The sequence below is a fragment of the Danio rerio genome, chromosome 10 (assembly GCF_049306965.1).
Source record: "Danio rerio strain Tuebingen ecotype United States chromosome 10, GRCz12tu, whole genome shotgun sequence".
NCBI classification, from domain to species: Eukaryota; Metazoa; Chordata; class Actinopteri; order Cypriniformes; family Danionidae; genus Danio; species Danio rerio.
In genome coordinates this window covers 30,746,537-30,769,187 of record NC_133185.1, presented here as the reverse complement: position 1 = coordinate 30,769,187, position 22,651 = coordinate 30,746,537, and the positions used below count along the sequence as shown (strand labels likewise).

General features: G+C 33.4%; 3 protein-coding genes and 1 long non-coding RNA gene across 17 annotated transcripts in view; 3 read left to right on the top strand and 1 right to left on the bottom strand.

The window, feature by feature from the left end:
• The window catches only part of trpc4a (transient receptor potential cation channel, subfamily C, member 4a), a 30,913-nt gene extending 29,216 nt beyond the window's left edge, over window positions 1-1,697 (top strand). For 3 of the 4 annotated variants that reach the window (XM_678557.8, XM_073913472.1, XM_021479099.3), the window contains exon 11: window positions 159-1,697. In XM_678557.8, coding sequence (XP_683649.3) covers window positions 159-707 — 549 coding nt within the window. In that variant the 3' untranslated portion in view covers window positions 708-1,697. 4 annotated transcript variants of the gene reach the window in all.
• LOC141376378 (uncharacterized) overlaps window positions 1-22,651 on the bottom strand; it is a 60,400-nt gene that overhangs the window by 35,494 nt on the left and 2,255 nt on the right. The window contains exons 6-7 of one of the 2 annotated variants that reach the window (XR_012386343.1): window positions 21,103-21,208; window positions 19,498-20,156 (exon numbers count right to left, since the gene is read on the bottom strand). This is a non-coding gene — a long non-coding RNA (uncharacterized lncRNA). Of the gene's footprint in view, window positions 1-18,702; window positions 20,157-21,102; window positions 21,209-22,651 lie in introns of those variants that run through there. The other variant, XR_012386342.1, reaches the window with a different exon arrangement.
• On the top strand, window positions 7,783-10,981 carry ftr54 (finTRIM family, member 54). Its single transcript, NM_001099428.1, is given in 4 exon segments — window positions 7,783-8,383; window positions 8,826-8,973; window positions 9,078-9,134; window positions 10,024-10,981. Coding segments are annotated over 4 exon segments (1,338 nt in total). The 5' UTR covers window positions 7,783-7,804; the 3' UTR covers window positions 10,578-10,981.
• Window positions 12,612-22,651, top strand: part of postna (periostin, osteoblast specific factor a) — a 56,264-nt gene continuing 46,224 nt past the window's right edge. The window contains exons 1-5 of one of the 10 annotated variants that reach the window (XM_073914771.1): window positions 12,612-12,749; window positions 13,262-13,375; window positions 14,220-14,276; window positions 14,390-14,537; window positions 16,438-16,536. In XM_073914771.1, the coding sequence (XP_073770872.1) occupies window positions 14,419-14,537; window positions 16,438-16,536 (218 nt within the window). In that variant the 5' untranslated portion in view covers window positions 12,612-12,749; window positions 13,262-13,375; window positions 14,220-14,276; window positions 14,390-14,418. Of the gene's footprint in view, window positions 13,045-13,186; window positions 13,440-14,219; window positions 14,277-14,389; window positions 14,538-16,437; window positions 16,537-22,651 lie in introns of all 10 variants that reach the window. The other 9 variants (XM_073914768.1, XM_073914772.1, XM_073914770.1 and 6 more) reach the window with 9 other exon arrangements.

The following is a 22,651-nucleotide window of genomic DNA, read 5'->3' as shown; positions in this document are numbered from 1 at the left end:
ATATATATATATATATATATATATATATATATGTAAATGGAGGTCAATGGTTACCGGTTTCCAACATTTTTCAAAATAACTTCTTTAGGTTATTTGACTGTGTGGTGTGATATAATAGAACTGTGTTTTGATTGTGCAATGTCTGAATATTGTTAAAGGAACTTAAGCAGGACATCTCCAGTTTCCGGTACGAGGTGATGGGAATGATGAAGGGCACTAAAACTGGCATGTCGACCTCAAAAGGAAATACAGCAGAATCAAGCCTTGTGTATCCCGAGAACGCTCTGAAGTGTAATTCTACTTCAACTGGAAGTACCCTGAAGGGCAAAATGAGACTACAGAGCATCACCAATACCATGATCCAGGAAGGGGGACCCAAAGCCTGGAAACCCACTGGCTGTAGCAACCTAGCGGACAGTTCTGTCCCAAACAAGAACATTAGCCATCAACTGAACTGCAAAGGGCCAAACAACCCAGGGGAAATGTACTCCGTATCAGAGGAAGCCGGTGAATCTGAGAGCGAGGAACAGGGCGATGGAAAACAAGCAGAAAACCTTGATTGCAAGAAAAAAAAGAACCAAAACAAAGAAACTGAGAAGGATGGAGTGAATAATGATGTGGAGGAAGATGAGGAATTGACGTACATGCGTTATATGTGTGAGGAAGAAATGAATGAAGGAAATGAAGGTGAAACTAGCAGATTATAACAGTATTAAAAGTGAAGAGGAAGAAGAAGTTTGTTCTCTTGACCTCAGAGTTCAACTGTGGTGAAGGTAAAGTGCAGGGTGATGATCCAAAAATCAAGTTTTGTTGTTTGGGAGTCTCAGGGATGATTGTCTCTTTTAGGAGAATACGGGGTTCAGCGTTGTCATTCACAGTGATTTACACTCAGTCAAGTGTGACACTCCTGTAGTTTTTCGCTGCTCTGCTCCTCTTTCATATACAGTATGGAGGAGCGTTAGCCCACTTTTTGCGACCTTTCATTCTGCCTTACTCCGTTAGATTTACCTGTAGTTCCAGCCCATTCTCACAAGGAAACGTAACTATTTTACGTATTGTCAGAAAAGTGGCTAATGTGTACAAATTCATACAATTGAATTCGGATTAAAACGTACCATTTTTTAAAAAGAGGTATGCCCACAATCCCCACCCCTATCTCTCATTGTGGGATGAGCAAACACTGCTAAAAAGTATGAATGAGATTGAACTAATGATTACGAATTAGCTACTAAATCAAAAAGTTACGAATTGCCACGAGATTTTGTTGGTAGGTCCAACATAAAAAAGATGTCATTTCTGTCATGCAACCTAATATCTTTAATAAAGGTTACTATGCAATTATTTACAACTTTTTAAACTTTTTAGTCGCATTTTACATTGCCCATGAGGCAACTGTGTGAGAAAAGAAGCAGGTTGAAGGGTGTCTTTTTTATAAACGTGGATAAAGTCCAAAGTAAACACTACATATCATAAAATCAACACACTGTAAAATTGTGTTACAGTAATCATGTATGTTTCATCCTCTCATTTGTATTTACAAGGGTTTGGAGAACACTGTATTGCAACAATGGTACATTCTTTTATGCATCTGAACGTCATATTCCATCTATCCTCGTTGTTTACATGATAGGTTACTGCCTTGTGTTACCGATCTTGCATAAATGCACAAATATAAATAAATATATGCTGTACTATGACTCACTATTATTGTGATTTTGGTTCTCATCCAGGATTATTTCAGTAATCAGAGAGGACAGAATACATAATTTGACCATGAGTCACGGTTAACACTGGCTATAACTGCAAGTGTTTAGAAATCTGTTAAATACTTGGATTTCTCGTTTAAAAGAACAAATAATAAGTCATCACATCACAATAGTAATCACAATTTATTAGTCTGTACTGTGTTATTAAAACTCCACTTAACATTATTGACAAGGCTACACCTTGATTAAATTGAGTACATTACATATTCAATAAACTGTTACTTATTAGTTTTGTTTTATTTTTTTGTTGAATCAGGGTAACTTTAACTGACTTAAAACATCAAGTTGAATTTTGTTTAACCTAAATGTTAAAACATGACGAAGTTTAACCAGTTGAATTACCGGAAAAGTCTTTCATTATATAATTTTTAATATTTTTAAAAGCATTCAGAAATAAACATTAAGATGAATAAATGCTGCATAATTATTGTTCGTTCATTAATAATCCTTATTGTAAAATGTTACCAATTTTTATAATTGAAATAAAGAAACATTTACCTTATGTGCTATTTAAACGTAGTTTCAGTCTTAAATTTGAATCTTTTATGCAGTCAATTTTGATCCTTGATTTGATCCCTTGACCTTTGAACATACATTTCAAAGTGAGGCACAAAAAATATGAAGAAAAGCCTTTTGCATCTGAACTACTTTTTTTATTTATATTTATGCCACTTTATTAGGTACACCTTACTAGTACTGGGTTGGACCCCCTTTTGCCTTCAGAACTGCCTTAATCCATCGTGACATAGATTCAACAAGGTACTAGGTCTCCTCAAAGATTTTGGTCCATATTGACATGATAGCATCACGCAGTTGCTGCAGATTTGTCAGCTGCACATCCATGATGTGAATCTCCTGTTCTACCGCATTCCAGAGAGGCTCTATTAGATTGAGATCTGGTGACTGTGGAGTCCATTGGAGTACAGTGAACTCATTATCATGTTCAAGAAACCAGTCTGAGATGATTCCCGCTTTATGACATGGCACGTATCCTGTTGGAAGTAGCCATCAGAAGATGGGTACACTGTGGTCATAAAGGAATAAATATGGTCAGCAACAATACTCTGGTAGGCTGTAACCTTGAAACAATGCTTAATTGATAGTGATGGACCCAAAGTGTGCCAAGAAAATATTCCCCACACCATTACACCACCACCATCAGCCTGAACCGATGATACAAGACAGAATGGATCCATGCTTTCATGTTGTTGACGCCAAATTCTGACCCTACCATCTGAATGTCGCAGCAGAAATCGAAACTCATCAGACCAGGAAACGTTTTTCCAATCTTCTATTGTCCAATTATGGTGAGCTTGTGCAAATTGTAGCCTCAGTTTCCTGTACTTAGCTGACAGGAGTGGCACCCGGTGTGGTCTTCTGCTGCTGTAGCCCATCTGCCTCAAGGTTTGTCATGTTGTGTGTTCAGAGATGCTCTTCTGCATACCTTGGTTGTAACGAATGGTTATTTGAGTTACTGTTGCCTTTTTATCAGCTCGAACCAGTCTGGCCATTCTCCTCTGACCTCTGGCATCAACAAAGCATTTGTGCCCACAGAACTGCCACTCACTAGATATTTTCTCTTTTTTGGACCATTCTCTTTAACCCTCGAAATGGTTGTGCATGAAAATCCCAGTAGATCAGCAGTTTCTGAAATACTCAGACCAGTCCATCTGGGACCAACAACCATGCCACGTTCAGCCACTTAAATCACTTTTCTTCCTCATTCTGATGCTCTGTTTGAACTGCGGCAGATCATCTTGACCATGTCTACATGACTAAATGTATGCAGCCATGTTGCTGCTATGTGATTGGCTGATTAGAAATTTGCGTTAACAAACAATTGGACAGGTGTACCTAATAAAGTGGCTAGTGAGTGTACATACATATATACATACATAAATACATATATATATATATATATATATATATATATATATATATATATATATATATATATATATATGTATGTATGTATGTATGTTTATATATATATGTGTGTGTGTGTATATATATATATATATATATATATATATATATATATATATATGTATATATATGTATATATATGTATATATATGTGTGTGTGTGTATATATATATATATATATATATATATATATATTTTTTTTTTATTATTATTATTTTTTTATATATATATGTTGTACTTTCTAATACCTGACTTTAAGAAAAAATATTTCAGACAATAGTTGACAATAGTATAATAGTATCAGATAATTGAAACTTGAAAATAACTGACATTCATTGTAACTTATAAAATTAAGAAATATTGAATCAGATTATAAGAATGTGAATTAAAAATTGTGAAATGTACATTTTTGTTCAGTACCCATCTCAAGAAATTGGCATAAACTGGTTTGAAAAGGTCATTTAAGGTCAATTAAAACTATTCAAATACATTTGTGAGTTAAATCTGTCAAGTACAAAATTGTGTGTATGTGTGTGTGTGTGTGTGAGAGAGAGAGAGACACTGGCATGTCAATTAAGCTACAGGTTACGTTTAAATTGCACTCAATTAACATGAGGGTCTATTCATGCAGTTTGGAGGCTGAGACTGCAAGAAAAAAAGACTGTGGTTTCTATTTTTTCACTTACTAATATTTGTATGCATGGGATTTTTTGCATCAATTCTTGCATGGAAGAATATTTCCAACAGGTCTCAAGTGGTTTCAGCAACAAAAATAAATAAATAAAATAACCATATATACATATGTAAACACATATTTGGTGAGCCAAATATGGTGAGTCGAACTGGGTTACACTTTTCTTTAAACATACAATTACAATATAAAACTTTCTCATAACACCCCTATTGTTTATGCACATAAATTGTCTCTAGTGACCTGTTTAACAGAAAACATGTGTACATTGGCAATAGGCCTCCTTTGGATTTTCTGGCAAAGACAGGGCACTAATCATGCCTTCGTCTTTCTGATTCTCTATTGCTAGTATTCTTTCTAAATGAAGAAAATATATTGCATATTACGATTTTTATGTATAATGAATGATTTCATGCGGGAAAAAAATCAAACATTCCATTGCAGTTATAGTTTACAGTTTATAGGTTTACTGTATTATTTACACTATCCTGTTGTACCTTGACCCACAGTATGACATATTTAAAACAGCGCACATGTTTTCTACTATGCTGATAAAAATCGAGGATCTGCTTTTAAATAAGCTCAGCCTCAGTTAGATGTGATGGGGATTGTCAAACTGTGGGCAGATTTCTCCATCTAATTCGTTTCACATTCTCTGCCCTTCACCAGGGTACAAAGGCCCATGTATAATTTATTTGAATTAGCACCCTAGAGAGTCCAGTGTGCAGCCCGAGAGCACTTGAATGAAGTTTTAAAAAGCAGCGAGTCATTTGCACTGTAGCAAGGGGCAATGCGCTGACATGCTCTGCTTTGTGAATGCTAAAATCCAGAACTGTGAAGCAGACCTCACAGGGATTTTCAACACTTCGGCAGAGGAATAGCAAAATACTGAAAACACTTTTGCATTCCAGACACACTGTTAGTTTGTGCATTAGTGGTGAATATTTTAGTGTCTTTAAAAAGTTGATTGATATGGCAGTAGGTGGTGTTCATTTAACAAATTTCTGACAAATTTAGTGCTTCATAACTTTAAATCAGGGGTCACCAATCCTGGTCCTGGAGGGCCGGTGTCCCTGCAGTGTTTAGCTCCAACTTGCCTCAACACACCTGCCTGGGTGTTTCAAGTATACCTAGTAAGACCTTAATTTCCTGGTTCAGGTGTGTTTGATTAGGGTTGGAGCTAAAATCTGCAGGACACCGGCCCTCCAGGAACAAGTTTGATGACCCCTGCTTTAAATAGACCAAAAATGTGGTCAATTACAGCCAAATGATGAGACACCCCAATTTTTGTCCAAAAAACTTTTTTTTTTTTTGTTATTTCGTATTGCTGGAGAATCACTGTGGTGCGATGTAAATGCAGCCAGTTAATGAATTTATTTAAACAGAAAACAAAGCAAATCGAACACAGACGTTGCATGGGGAACTACAAATTACTGACATTGGCTAAAAAAAAACTGAGTATATATATGTGGCAGGAAAGAATAAACCAAACAAGATGACCAGGAGGTGGGGACAATAATTAAACAAGGTTAATAAGAAATGAGGGCAACAAACGTGACGAGTAGGTTGCGAATCTCAGGGGGAGTTTGGGGGAATTGACCCCCCTAATCATCACTTGACCCCCCTTCAAGAAAGTCAAAACAAGATGTATTTTGGGGGGGGGTTCAGTTCATTAATAATAAGAAATATTCCACTGTGATATGTATTTCGAATAATAATGTTAATAATTAAAATACTAGACAAATACTAGATCAAATTAGACAGTTTGTAGTTTAACCTAAAGTAACATCTGAAATAGTTAATCAGAGAATATTGTAGGTCAGAATACCCTAAATATCCCTCAAAATGCTGAAACTTGAATACATTTTTATTAATAAACTAGATCTAATTAAAAAAAAAATAGCTGAAGAGAGAACAATCACAACAGGGACTGTTACAAAGACTTACTTTGGAAAAAAGATTGTGTTGGGAAAAGCGAGGGGTGTTATCAGACTAAAATATTTCAGAAGAGATGGGTGGGGTGAACATTTAAAGAGACATGTGACAGACATTTCAGGAAAACCTTAAAGTATCACACCTGAAAATCAAGGCATTCCTGCACTGTAAAGAATGCTGGGTTCCACACAATTCCTTCATGTTGTCCCATAACAAATCGATTTAGTCACGTAATTGTTTTTAGAAATTTAAAAAGATTGAGCATAAAACAATTTGTCCCCCAAAAAACTCAAGAATTGTGTTATTTCAGTTCATTTTAAACGAGTAGTTTGAACAAGCACCAAAAATATTTTTTGAGAGTGTCTCTTTTGATTTTTGATTTTGTATGTACTACAGCTCATAAATATGATGTGCTCATTGTGTTTGTGTGTGTGAGTGTGTACATTGTTTACCATTCAACTTTTTTTATTGTTCAACAGCCAAGAACACACTTCCCACTACATATACATGCTACAGTACATATTCAGCCACCTGTCACACCAAGAAAACTCAACTCAGAAAAACAACATATAATAAACCCATATGGATATTAAGGTTGTGGTCTCTTTGTAATACATACTCATTTATCCTAATTTTAATGTTGCCAGAGATTATCCCATTTTGTATGTACTTCTCCCTCATTATTTAATCTCCCCAGCATGCACTCGTACGATGTGATTTCAATCATCCCATTTATTCACCCCTTCAGTTCTGGCTTTCTGGGGCACTTCCAATTACATAGGATCATCCTAGCAGTTGTAATGCATCCAATCTTTAGAAAAATACCTTTAGGCATCACTAGTTTGTCACCCAGAAGGCATTAGCCGTGGCTCTACAGGGAACTCACAGCCTAGCAACTCCTACATTGTGCTTAACATTTTACACCAGAATGGGTAAAATAAGCAACATTCCCAAATCATGTGTAAATAAGTACCCACTTCTTTATTGCATTTCCAACACAGATTATTTCCAGCTAGTCCCATAGAGTCTAGATGGTGTGCAGTATGTATTATTTTGTATTGAATTAATATTCTTTGTACTGAATGAATGAGCTTCTGTGATGTGTGCATTGTGAATTAGGATTCTGGTAAAGGTGTTTTCATCTAAAGACTTAACACGACTGCAATAAAAAGCTTATATAAATAATCTTAATTACTCTATAAAAGTAAGACCTTTGTTCATTTAGCCACTCAATTGCAGGAATATTACCTGCATTATAATAGCATTTCTCAGAAAAGCCGGAAATTTAAAAATAACAACCCTTTGTGACCCTAGTGGACTTTTGATTAGACTTTGTTAATGTGCAACAAAATATAAACATCATGTCTTTCAGGCACACCTGTTTCACACACTTGCACCACAGAACCAGGAAACAATTGCAATTGATAGCTGCTGTTAAGCTGTCCTCATCTTAAAAGAGATTTTAAATGCGAACACAAAACTGGCGATGGCTGAAGGCAGGCTTACTGTGAGCCATGAAGAGTTGAGCTGTTCAATCTGTCTAGATCTACTGAACAATCCGGTGACCATCCCTTGTGGACACAACTACTGTATGAACTGTATTAGACGTCACTGGGATCAAAATGCTAATAGAGGAGTTTACAACTGTCCTCAGTGCAGACAGAACTTCGATGCAAGACCTTTTTTAGGGAGGAATATGATGGTTGCTGAAATGGTGGAGAGATTCAAGAGGACACAGACCGCTCATGTTTCTCAAATTGAAGCTGGGCCTGGAGATGTGCAGTGTGACGTCTGCCCAGGCAGAAAATATAAAGCCATCAAGAGCTGTTTGTTGTGTCTGAACTCTCTCTGTCAAATTCACTTCCAACAACATGAGGATGTTTTCGAAGGTGAGAGACACTGTTTGATAGATGCCACCGATCAGCTTCGGGACATGATCTGTCCAATACACAATGAGCTTTTGGAGATTTTTTGTCGTACTGACCAGATGAGCATTTGTATACAGTGTAAGAGGGGTATTCACAGAAACCATGATGTGTCAACAGGAGCAGACAGATCAAATCAGGTATGAACTTGGCTATAAATGTATAAAGGATTTAACTTTTTGTACTTTCACTTTCAGTTTTAAGTTCCTTGCCAACATATATAGTCATGCATGGCTAAAAACTTACAATACTTACAGACAGAACATTACTAAGGTTTTAGTTACTAATTATTATTAATTTAATTTATTATTAATTTAAGTATATATGTTGCTATACAATTTACAACAAAAAAACATTTTAATGCAAATGGTTTTCCTTCATTGATGAACCATTCTTGCTTTAATTTCAATGTCAATTTAATCAAAATTATAAACAAACATGATTGTGTTTATGTGGAATGACTTTTATAATAAATCATGACAAATACCAGGTTTAATCATTACAAAGAATAACAGAAATTGTGCTGGTTAGTATGGGAGTGATCAGTTTTCATTATTTTAATTTTATTTAATTTCTTTATAGAGTTCTTCAACTCTCTCTGCGCCACCTGAAACGGTCAGCTTTGAGTTTGGTGCTCGTTCTTCTGCTGCTAGAAAAACCTTTTCTAAGAGACTAAAGAAAAAAATGGATGATTTCCTTAATTCTGAGGTCACAGTTGTATCCGGCTCAGGTAAGTAGTAATTATTCTAGAAACAAAGTATCAAAATTAAAAGTTTCCGAAGAATACAGTTTTTACATGCAGATTAAACTAAATATAAGTTGTCCTCTCTTTAGTAAAGCGCTACAAAAGTCCAACTGATGGGCCCAGGAACCGGAATGAGATCCTGCAATGTATGTCCTTCAATACACTTTTACACTCTAACATCTCCATACACTTTTACACACACTTTCATCGAATTCTAGTTATATATTGTAAGCAGAACCAGAGGTTGAAAGATAAAAAAATTGAAATTATTTTCCACAATTTGGTGACTGTATTGGGGTTTCTCAACCATAACTTTGTCACCAATGATTTTCCTTATATAGACCTAGTCATAGAGCATTTCATTATATCAATGTTATATCAAACTTTCCAACTTTTTGGTGACTCAGTGAACCTAAACAATCCTAACACAGGTGCAACCAATCATGAAAAAGGATATTTAAGACAGCTGATTGCTAGTTGTGCTACTCCTTATCTGTTGATTAAATAAATGTTATAGCAGAAGTGAAATGTTGCTTTTTCCCTAGGGTATAAAATATATCCAAATGAATTTGCTGCTTTGAAAGGCCAGGAGGCTATAGCTTGCAATTATGAAAATTATTAGGGCTGGCCAAACTTTTGCATAAGACATATATATATATATATATTAGGGTAATAGTTTAGGGCAAGTTATTGATGTTAATGATGTTTTGTTCTGTAGGCAATATAAATATTAAAAAAAAAAGCTTAAAGGGGCTCATATTTTTGACCTTAAAATGTTTTTGAAAAAATTAAAAACTGCTTTTATTCTATCCGAAATTAAACAAATAAGACTTTCTCCAGAAGAAAAAAATATTATTAGACATACTTTGAAAAATTCTTTCCACTGTTAAACATCATTTGGGAAATTATATATATATATTTTTTTATTTAAGGGGGGGTGAATATTTCTGACTTTAACATGTGTGTGATGTGCAATCTAGAATTTTATCTAAAATTTTAATCTATTTTAAACAGACAGTGTTTTGCCTTTCTCAGACTCACACCAACTCTCAATGGACTCAAACACTGTGAATGGAATAATCCAGCTGTCTGCAGGGAACAGAGTGGCAACTAATAATGGCACAGTCCAGCGATATCCTGATCATCCAGAGAGATTTGATTGCTGGCCTCAGGTCTTGTGTAAAGAGAGTGTGTGTGGACGTGCATATTGGGAGGTCGAGTGGAGTGGGAGTGCTGGCGTAGGTTTATCGCTGTCCTATAACACTATTGGCAGGAAGGGAAGGGGTGATGACAGCAAATTTGGATGTAGTGACCAGTCTATAAATTTGTACTGCTCTCCTACCAAATATGCATTATGGGACAAAAACAAAAAGACTAAAATCAGCGTAAACACTTCAAAAATAAAGTCCTCTAGATTAGGAGTGTATGTGGATTATAGCGCCGGAATTGTGTCCTTCTTCAGCATCTCTGACAAAATGAGACTCATCTACATATTCCCCACTACGTTCACCCAACCTGTCTATCCTGGCTTTAGGGTTTATTTTGGATCAGCAGTAAAACTCTGTGAACCAGCAGTAAACTGTAAATGATTTAGAGGTGTAATATTCAGTAACACAAAGTGGTATTTTATTTCACTACATCAATTCATGAAACATCAGGATCATCATTAATTGACCTACAAATGCATTGAAATAGTTTTAACAAAAAACAACACATGTTTGAAGGCGTGAGAACAGATGCTCTTGACAGTTCCGGAGGTATTTAATATTATAATAACACTAATACTGAAACGGTCATTTTAGAATGACCAAAACAACATTTCAGATGTTTTTCAGTGCAGTCAGCCTACTGGTTTGTCCATTCACACACGTCCTTATCCTCACATGATCTCTTATTACAAAATCACATGACTTTTTTAATATGCATACTGGAATTTGTTTGCTGTAAATGTTTACATCGTAGTTTTTGCTTATCGAATAAAATGTTTATTCTACTAGGTATGTGCATACAGTTTTTTATGCGCATTTTCAAAATATATCCGCATCTTGTCGATTAGGTGGATGGAAACGTAGCTAATGATTGATTTGAATTGTTTAGCCTGACATGTTAACTGTTGCAAAATATTTTAAAAGTTTCCCCAAATTAAAATATATTGTGTTCGAAAGGGAAATAAGTTTTTGTTTTACCCAGACATTTAAAAATAATTTCATTAAGAGCAGTAAACACAATACTGTGAAACCGTGATATTTTAATCCAAGATTATCATACCATCAAAATCATATACCGGCCCATGTTTATTTACAACATGTTTAAATTTAAGACAATAGACATTTATGCACTTTTATTAACTGTTTTTTATATACAGTTTATATTGTGTGTGTGTGTGTGTGTGTGTGTGTGTGTGTGTGTGTGTATATATATATATATATATATATATATATATATATATATATATATATATATATATATATATATATATATATATATATTCCAGCTGGTGATAAGGTTTAATTTCAATTATGATGCTGTCTGAGTGAAACAGTAACTGGGTAATATTACATAGAGGACAGGTGCTGGACTGGAGCAACCTTGCATAATTTAAAAAGTTAATAAGGCTAATTTAAAATGTTCACTGACAAATATTACTCTGTGGTGAAGTTAATACTACAGAAAAAAAAGTGTAATTTAGTTCAGGCAAGAATAAATCTAAAATTTTATATTATTACTAAATTCCAACTTGTAGAAAATGAAGCTTGAACTTGCAAGTATAATTTACTTGGAACTGTTTGTTTTGTTTACAATGATACTGTGGAGAAATCTAAAAAATAAAACAAGTAAAACCTACTTAGCTTTCTCTATACTCGTGTCCCATCATAAATATTTCCCAGCTTTTGGTTGCCACTGTTCCATTATTTCTGTTGTGTAGTACAGTAGGTATGTTATCAAACTAAAGCAACATATATACTACAATGTACTTAAATGTATTTTGTGTGATTATTGTGATTAATGTAATATATGATATCTACTTAAAAACCAACTTTCAAAAGTAATATAAAGCCTTTTTCTATGTTTTTTCTCCTTTCTTAGTGCTATTCTTTTTGTGTTTTTCCATTTACCCTATATAATTTCTTCTGACCTATATATTGTATAGCCTACATAACGTGGTAAAAAGTCGTGTAAATAACAAAATACATTTTTAAGGAAATCCGTAGCTGGTGGGAAAATGGTGGGAAGTGACAGTACAACAAGGCAAGCAGATGGTCCTAATGAGAGTCAGGAGTTGCGTTACATTCAACAAGTGAACTTTTAAGTGCTTGAATTTTGTCATCAAGTAAGATTCCAATCTGAAAAGAGAAGAAGTTTTACTTCGACAAGTATTAATTAATTAAATACTTTTGAGATGAACAATGGATTTGAACAAGACTGCGTGTAACGTTAATCCATTGATGTGCTGAATAGTTCTGAAAAATGCACCTGCTTGTTTTTACATTATGAATGATGATTCGAGAAATGTACCAAACCAACGGAACAAACTAAAAAAATTAAACATAAAGACAACAAACCTGAAAGTCCTTTCGTCTGTGTATGTTGACGTTTAAGTCCCTGGTGCCGCGGGGGCGAGCGACCGAATACTGAATCACACTGAACCGATTCTTGAAGCATTGATTCTATAATTAGCTCAACAAACCATATCCACAAAATTGTAAATTCCTCAGAGATATTCCTAACAAATGGTGTCGTCTGGAACTAATTGGCAAATGGTAAAAAACTAAAACATTATTATATTTTTTGTATATTTTGTTTTAGTGGTATATCACTGTTTTAGTGGCGGCTGTATGAATCACTTCCGTTTTAATTGTCTTTTTCGTAACGTTACAATTTACTTTACATCACGCGGTTATTTAAAGTTTAGGTTACAAATTTACACAGTATAAAGAATTTTTTTAATTATAATTGAGCAAGACCTTTTACCAAGCCTCATTATGAAGACGCATATTTGGAGCAAAAGCAGTTGATTGTTGTAATTTGTGTACCGCTAAAACTCCACCACTAGAGGTAGATCCACACACAGGGTTAAAACCAGACATAAATAATGACCATGACTCCTAAATCTTGTTTTCTGACATTAGTTCAAATCCCTTCCCTTATTTTATCCCCATTCTCTGTTAACTTCCCTCAATTCACCTTTCCATGCCAGACAGCATGCGATAAATGCAGATGAGATTCTTGGGAGCTTTTAAAACGTTCCCATCTGGCTTGGACTTGTCCAAAGGAGCACCTGAGGCCTCAACCATGAGCTCCAGCTTAAAACCATCAAGATCCAGACATGGACAGCAGCCCGAGCCCGAGGATGAAGAAGAAACAGGCAGGAGATTGAACAGTTGCAGTAAGATTATCACCCAGATATGAACATCCAGCTACAGAAAACAAACCAGCAGAACACTGAGCAGGTTCACTTATTGATGAATAATTGTGGATTGTTTTTGTAAAATTTAAGCATTTATGTGTTTTATACAAATGTGATTATTTCTGTGGTAATCAGTACTAATAAAACATGCTTACTTGACTTTTTGTATTATTTTCGTGATGGATACACATACTGTATATAAATGCATATGTGTACAGTATGTTTATGCTAGAGTAATTTCTGTATAAAGAATATTTACTGTATTAAGTGCATGTGACTGCTGAATATAAAGCATTATAGTAAATATACAGTATTGTGATTCAGTGTACTTTTTAGTTTTCTGTGTATGAAACATTTACTTTGAGAACACGGCTCATCCATGCCAAAAAAAAGTAATACTTGCATCAATTTTCCTATAAAAAACTATGGCTAATTTGCATAAGGGAATCATATATATTGTTTGTGCGTTTGCGTGTTCGTGCTTCAACATATATCTATAGTATATAAACATGGTTACTGTATAATGTAATAAAAAGCATTGCAATAACTGATGGGATATGATTCAGTGCACATTTTTGTTTTCTGACTACGAAACGTTTGCATAACTAAAAACACAAGCCTTATATTTAGCTCTAGTGTTAGAATAATGTCAAATTCTTGCAGAATATTTGTTTTTAATGCAACAAAGTGCATTTAAACATCTGGCATGTCTAATTTCTGTAATTTCAATGTTTTATGTCAGGAACCTAAACATTTGCAGATGATTCCTTTTTCACACCATCTGTTTTTTTTTTTTTCATTCTGTCTTTATATATTAATGTAGATGGTCCTTCTTAGGCTCTCCTGGTTCTCACGGAGGGGGCGGATCCATAGGAAGCAGGTTGATTCTCTATTAATCTTTGTCATTGTGTGTGTTTGAGATAGAAGAGAAGGGGAGGGCTGCTATAAAGGCTGTTTCTCTCCTGCTTTCTCCCATTCTTTCTGTTTTTTGAGGGGGTTTGATCTGCAGGGGATTCTCCAGGATGATCCTGCTGTTTACGGCCACCTTCACCATCCTGGTGCTCTCCTCCCTGGACCAGGTGGATTCTTCAGCTTATGACAAAATAGTGTCACACAGTCGCATCAGGGCGAAGAATGAAGGGTAAGGAGGGGTTGTTTTAAAAGTTTATCTTTGCTGTCTGGGAACAAGGTTGATTTTGACAATAAATGCAATTTTGAGAATCTGGGATTTAAAGTGTTATTCACTTTTGATCTGATACATAAATGAAAATGCTTTTTCATTTTATTTTTATTTTTTTGGTCTTAAATACATTTTCAAAACATTTAGGAAATATACTGTGAATTCCAGCTGCTAATCTTTTTATGCTGATATTTTTTATCTGTAATTTGGTAAACAATATTCAAATACAAACTTTTGATAACATTGCATGCATTAAGCATTTTGACTCGGAAACTCAGTATTTATTTATATATATATATATATATATATATATATATATATATATATATATATATATATATATGTATATATATATATATATATATATATATATATATATATATATATATATATATATATATATATATATATATATATATATTTTTTTTTTTTTTTTTAAATACAGTATGAACCTGTTATATTTCAATAAAATATTGTATTTTTAACAATAAAAAAACATTGGTTATTATATTATAAAACTAAAACTATTAACTAAAACTAAAGTCATAAAAATTACATGAAATTATAATATTAATTAAAATTCTAAACTATAGTGAAAGTTTAGAATAAAAATTGAATCCAATTTTTTTAACAAAATGCTGAAATACCAAATTAATTAATGAATCGTTTTTTTAATTGTGTTAAAGCATTTTCATTAAGTGTCTGAGACTGCCAGTGCATATTATTTTCTTTATAAAGTTTTTACTTTGTAAAAAGTAAATAATACAATTAAATAATACATTAATACAAAAAAAAAATAATACATTTATTTGTTTGTTTGATTGTTTAAATTTTAGCTTGTTCAATTCAGTTGAACTTTTGTATGTTTGTCATGAGTATTCTCATTTTCATTTAGTTAAAAAATGTATCTACGCTTTATTTTAAATTAAAGTATATAAAATCTAATTTAAACTTCTAAAATAAATAGTAAATAATTAATAAAATAAATAAATTAAAAATAATAACACTGCCTCTTCATTTATGTAATTGAAAGCTGAAAGATTACATTCTATATTTTATATTACATTCTATATTTTGTATTTTATTATTAGTATTCTAAATAAATGATTTCAAAATGATATAATCTATATAGGGCAAAAATTGTGTGCTTTTTTATTATTTTCTTTCATTTAGTCCTTTATTTCTAAAACAGGAGCAGTTTAACCCTTTAACTACCCAACCACGATTTTTGGATTGCATTTCTCACCTCCTAATGTCGTTACTCAATGCATTTCTTTCAACACATTTCATAATTTCTAAAATATCAACCTCTACCAAATAGTTGATATGTTGGTTTATGGTAAAAAAAACAACAACAACAAAAAAACAACAACAACACATATACCTGTACTATGAAACATCTGAAAATATGTGTTTAACATAACAAAACATAATCATAACATAAAACATAATCAAAATAAAACATTTTTGAATACTAAGTATGCCATAAAATATTTCAGATTCTCTCTTTTTTTTTTAAATAAAACCAAAATCAAGTGTGGTGGTGCAACAGGATTATGTTTGTTTGATTTTGTCTTTGTAAACCAACAATGCTGTATGTATATGCCATTATTTAAAACAGTTTCTCTTTAAATTACTTTAACAGTCATTATTTAAAACAGTAAAAACAAGTTCAACCATTTGGTATAGCGGTAGTCAAAGCAATTTTCACTTTTTTCAGTCAGCTCTTTGAAGCAATTTGTCAGGTCTTCAAAATAATCACCTGCCTAATTGAACAGCACATGACCTCTAAGCCTGTCATGAATGCAGCTATCAACCATTGCTAGAGGGTTTTTTTAATGCACATGTTTCCTGTTTTCAGGCCCAATGTGTGCGCTTTACAGCAGGTCATGGGGACCAAGAAGAAGTACTTCAGCACATGTAGGAACTGGTACAAGAAATCCATCTGCGGCAAAAAAGCGTGAGTCCTCCATTGATTTTACTCTCACTCTCTCTGATTTAGCCCGATTTCTGCTTTTGATCTGAATAGAGGTCAGGGGTCACTGTCAGACATCATGGGTCTCTGTGATGATGGAGTAGCTTGAGAAGGCTTATTTAATGTATGGAGATGTGTATATGGAAAGTGAATAAAGCAGAATTATTAGAAGTCTACACCATTATATGATTTATGCATGCTCCAGTTTTGAGAATTTTAGCTTTTTGGTTTTTCTAGAGGCAAGTTTTTTTCAGTGTAATATAAAGAAAGCATCTGAAATCTTTTGTCGCACTGTCAGTTTAAGTCTGTAGATTAAATTACAATACATATTTAAAACATTTTAAAATACATATTTCCATACTAAATAGATATTTGTTTTCCCAAAATGAGTATTTCCTCCTGCACTGAGCCATAAATCTTCACTCACAGTGTTTACAGTTTCATTGGTATAATATATAAACATAATACATAAAAGAAATAATATATTATTCAAATCATTCTGACGGTTTTTAATGAGGTATATGTTCAAATATAATTCGCCTCATTATATGCAACAATCTATTACTACAAAAATATCTAAACTTATTATACAGTGTTTTCTGAATTATAGGGTGCTAAAAAGAAATTTCCAAAATCTCCAATGTATTCAAATAATATTTATTGAATTTCATTATAACACAATACACACAGTGACATAACAAATAGATGTACTGTAACACACAGTACGACCCAACACAATAGTACCACACAAAATACACAACTATTACAATAGAACTATGACATAAATACATGGCAAAACTATTACACCTCATTACAGAAAAAATAAATAAGTTTATTCATTCATTTTCTTCTTGGCTTAGTCCATTTATTATTCCAGAGTCGCCACAGTGGAATGAACCGCCAACTTATCCAGCACGTTTTTTACGTAGCTAATGCCCTTCCAGCCGCAACCCATCTCTGGGAAATGTCCACACACACTCATACACACTCATACACTACGGACAATTTAGCCTAGCCAATTCACCTGTACCACATGTCTTTGGACTGTGGGGGAAACCGGAGCGCCCGGAGAAAACCCACACGAAACAGGGAGAACATGCAAACGCCAACTGACCCAGCCAAGGCTCGAACCAGCAACCTTCTTGCTGTGAGGCGACAGCACTACCTACTGCACCACTGCGTCGCCATAAATAAGTTCAATAACTAAAATTAAATTAATTAATTAATAATAATAATAATTAATTATAAATTGAATTATTTATGATTATTAAAATGTAATTAATTAATTAATTTTGAACTAATTCAAATATAAATAAATTGATCTTGTAAAAACCTTAGTTTATATTATGGCAAAGGAAAGAAAAAAGAAACTGAATTTTGAGCCTGACTTAATCCAATGCTGAACTATATTTATCTAAAAATGTATGCAAAACTTGTAATACAAAAAAAAAAATCTATTTTTAATGCAATCAATCAACCGTGGAAGCACAGTAATAACAAGAGGTTCTTTTTCTGCCCTATTCACTTACAGTGCCTTAATCCATATCAGGTTTGTTGTACATTAGTGTGTGTTATTAGTAATTCAAAACAGGCCAAAACAAGCATTTAAACTCCCTAGAGCAGGATGATTTATGACATAAAAACATATTAAACTTTGGAGTCTTTCCTTGAGCTCACAGCAGTTGTCATCTGAGTGCATCTAACTGTACTGTACTTGTTTATGGCAGTTCATGTGCTCTGACTATGACTTGACATGAGTATTGTTGCTCTGGTGGCTTCCCTCTCTTTCGATTTCTCCCCCAATGGCACACTAATTTACTGTGAGGATGATGTAAGCGTGTTTCTGGGCTCTGTGAGGCTGTGATGGAGGGCTTTAGGGACCGGTGACCAATAGTTGGCAGGCTCAACTCAGCCTTTCCATTGGCAGAGAACTGCTGTGTGTGAAAGAACAGAGAAACAAGCTTTGGCTTTAGGAAATATCTGTGTCTGTGTAGCGCTTTTCTGTCATTAGCCTTTTTGATCTTTTGTACCTCCATGTATCATTGTTGATATATAACAGGCATCATTGTTCGTGTTTGTTAAAATAAACAATCTTTTATTCACAAGAATATTTTATTCATTCACAAGGATATTTGATTTATTTTTATGTTTGATTATTTGTCATTTTCATAGCTGTTTGAACAGAGATTGTATTGGCTGTTACTGTCTCTTTGCTTAACATACCCTAACATAACTTTTATTTTGATGTATTTTTAAACTTTTTCTTATTATTTAATGGCAAAGCTGAAAGTTTCTTAACAAATCAGTTAATTCTGTGATTATTTTAACATGCTAATTTGATGCTAATATATTATATGCAAACCAGGACTTAATTCCTTTGATTAACCAGAGTTTATGTGTAGATTTTTTTCTTTTATTATTTTGTAAGATTTAACTCACCTTCAAACAATGAAACTTTTAAATTGTACAAATTATATCAAAATTACTGTTTTATCTTCTTTTAAAAAATTAATACATCTGTAATAAACATAAAAGACTTCTTTCAAAACATAATGAAATCATCAAAGTTCCATAGATGATTCATTGTATTGCTTCGTTAGTAAAATAAAAGAATTTGTAGAATATACACCTGATTATTTGGAATATTTTTGGGACCAATGTACTATGGGACAGTTTATATGGGTGTGGTCTTGTGCCTCTTTCTGTGTCCTTATTTGTTTCACAGTTTATTTATGTAATGTGAAGGGGACTGACATTAGGAGAATGGTCAGGCAAGCAACAGTCAGCACAGGGTCAAACAGATGTATACAGGCAAATTGTGGTCATACAACAGGCGGATGGTCAAAAGTCAGGCAGCAGACAATGAAAATAAAAAAAAACAACAAAGCAAGGGTCTAACACAGCAAGGCAAGGAAAACGCGTCACAATGTTCACAAACAGATAAACAACACTGTAAACGATTTCTTGTTAAATTAACAGTAAGTTACTGGCAACAATTATCCAGTAGCTGCTGTATTTCATAAAACAGTAACATTACTGTAATACTAATTACTTTAGTATTAGATTTACTGTAAAATGTAATGCATCATTTTACTGTTTTCTTTTTATACTGTAACACCAATTACAGTAGTAATACACATACTGCAAAACTGAAAACAGTATTTTACTGTACATTTTTACCATGCAGAACTACGGTATTTTAACGTTACTTTCATTATTACTGTATAGTATTTTACAGTTATTAAATGTTATTTTATTGTATTTAATAGTGTTACTTTATAATGAGCAAAATATTTTCAAAAATTGCACAAATGTTATTTTAACTGTTCAAGAAATACAAGAAAAATACAGAAACTGAAACTTTAACTTCACAATAAAAGTTTATTGTGTAAACCCTACTGAAACAGTAGCAATTATTCAATATAACACAGCAACAGAACACTAATGAAAAATTGATAAGTAAAACCAGTCAACAATTAATGCATCAAAAAGTATTACAATTTTAAAAACAGATGAAAATACTGCTACAAGACACGAAATGCTGAAGGTCAAATGATGTTGTGGAAAAGGGACAGTGAAAAAGGGCAGGAGCACTTCTGATGGTCCTGCAAAAAACGACAAGCAAAATCAATCACTGAAGTAAAAACTAATCATGCCTCAAATTATTTCATTCATTTAGAAACCAAACACGGCACTGCTGTTTTATATGAATGAAACACTGTTTTTTATTGTTTTTGTTGGCAAAATACAGATTGTTGTCTATTTACAATTACACTAACGTTAATGGGGAAAAGATCAGTCAAGTGAACACTAGTCAAGTGTCTACACAGGTATGTAAACAATAAAGTCTCATCTTAACTTAATGTCTGACTCTGTATAGCTTGAATATCTGATTCCATGACCACACTAGCGCTTTCACGAATTTAAGAGGGGTGAACACAGTTAATTCTGACCTTAAGAGGCTACATATTAAAAATAAATAAATAAATAAAATAATTAATTTAACGTGACTAATGTTAATCAAGTACTTTTAGGCTTTTAACATGTGAAAATCTACTTCTAACTTACAGACAAGATTACGTTAGAGAACATGAAAGCCATGGGTGATTTTAAAAAAAAATAATGCTAATGATAATTTACTGACATTTGGTTCGCATAAAACAAAGTAATCACTAAGCATTCATTTTTGGCAAAATCTGCCGAAAGGCACAGCAACACGATCAAATGTGTTAAAGTTGAGCAAAGAAATGAAGAGTAGTCAAGCAGTCTACTTCATGAAATGTTTGTGATAATATTTTGCGGTCAATTCGTATTACTGTATTTCAATATGCAGTGATGGCATGTCAGTGAGACAAATAAATATTATTACACCTCACCAGTGATATTTCCTCAAATTAAATCATCATGACGTTACTGTGCACAGCATCAGTAAAACGTTAAGAATAATTTAAATACCAAATTTTAAAACAGTCAATGCTGATTACAAACTAACATTAAAGATAGGCTTACAGAAATCCTGAATGCATGATAATATGAAGATTTATTACTCACTGATGTCGAAGCACTTCGTCAGAGATGTAGACAGGACAGAATATGTGCCATCAAATGAGCTCTTGTGCAGTCTTTGTTGGACATCAAGGTAGTATGTTCACCCACACTGTAAAAAAAAAAAAAATCTGTTATTTTACATGTTTTTTTCCCAGAAGCTAGGGTAATAGAGTCATTTGGTTAAGTAGTTTAAAATAATTTTATTTATTAAATATTTGCTTACCCATATATAGATGTAAAAGTAACCAAAATAAATAATTCATTAAAATGTGTGGGATACTAAGCATGTTTGGTCTACAGAGAGAAGTAAACATTTACTTTAAGCATTGATCCTAATGAATCTATTTCTGAACTAGGGTTGTAACAATATACCGGTATGACGGTTTACCACGATTTGAACGTGCACGATTATCATACCATGAACAATTGCATATCAACGGTTTTAACCCTTAAAGACAGAGACAGCCGCCCGCGGCTAAAAATAAGTATTGCTCTTAAATGTTTAATAACTTTTGATCCGCTGATCCGATTCATACAATTCAAAGATTGGCATAAAGAAGAGAATCTCAGCTTTCCAGTGCTGTATCACATAACATTCGCGGCTCCAGAGGCTCCGGAATCAGTGCGGTTACGTCATCAAAATTTGACCGCTGATTTGACAAAGAAACGCTCGTCACTGTCTCCGGACAAACCAGACATGATACATTGATGCATTGTCCCTCCTCCATGCCCAGATTGGTTCAAACTCGCTATATCACAACCAATAAGCATAGGTTTCGCTTTTGTTTGTGGACCAAAAACGAGCTTTTTGAACAACACAGAATGAGAGATAGGCATACATTTATGCGCGGCTAAATAAAACGTATAAAAAATCTTGCATGAAATAATTCTCATACTAAGTACTTTTGCATGCACAGCAGCACAGAAACATGACAAAACAGTGACACAGCAAAGACGAACTGCTGCTCTTGCTGTTTTTAAAAGACGCAAATGAAGGTGCAGCTGTTTGTCTGCATTGCAGACAACCATATCTAAATCCATATCCACAGACAACCATATCCATGCTGGCACATAAAACCAAAGGATGTTCCATATTGAATCTAGTTTCGTTATGTAACTATTTATAGTATAGTAAATATTTATATCTATTTTTTTACTGAGGATTTGCACCATGTTTATTTGGACTTTATTTGGACTTTGACACATTATTTATTATTTTCTTATTTTTTTATTTGTTAATTGTAAGTGGTGTTGTTTATAGTAACTGAAAATATATTATTTGGAAAAAGTCAAATTTGCTTCACTGTTCTATTATTTTGTAACATTTGTAACATACCGTATACCACAAAACCGTCAAACCGTGGTATTGTTTTAGACGATTATCATACCGTTAAAAATTCATACCGTTACAACCCTATTCTGAACTAAATCCAGCCTCGGAAACAGCATTTTTGTGCATTTAGATCAGGGGTGCTCAACCCTGTTCCTGGAGATCTACCTTTCCGCAGAGCTTACCTGCAACCTTGATCAAGAACACCTGTCTTTATTTACC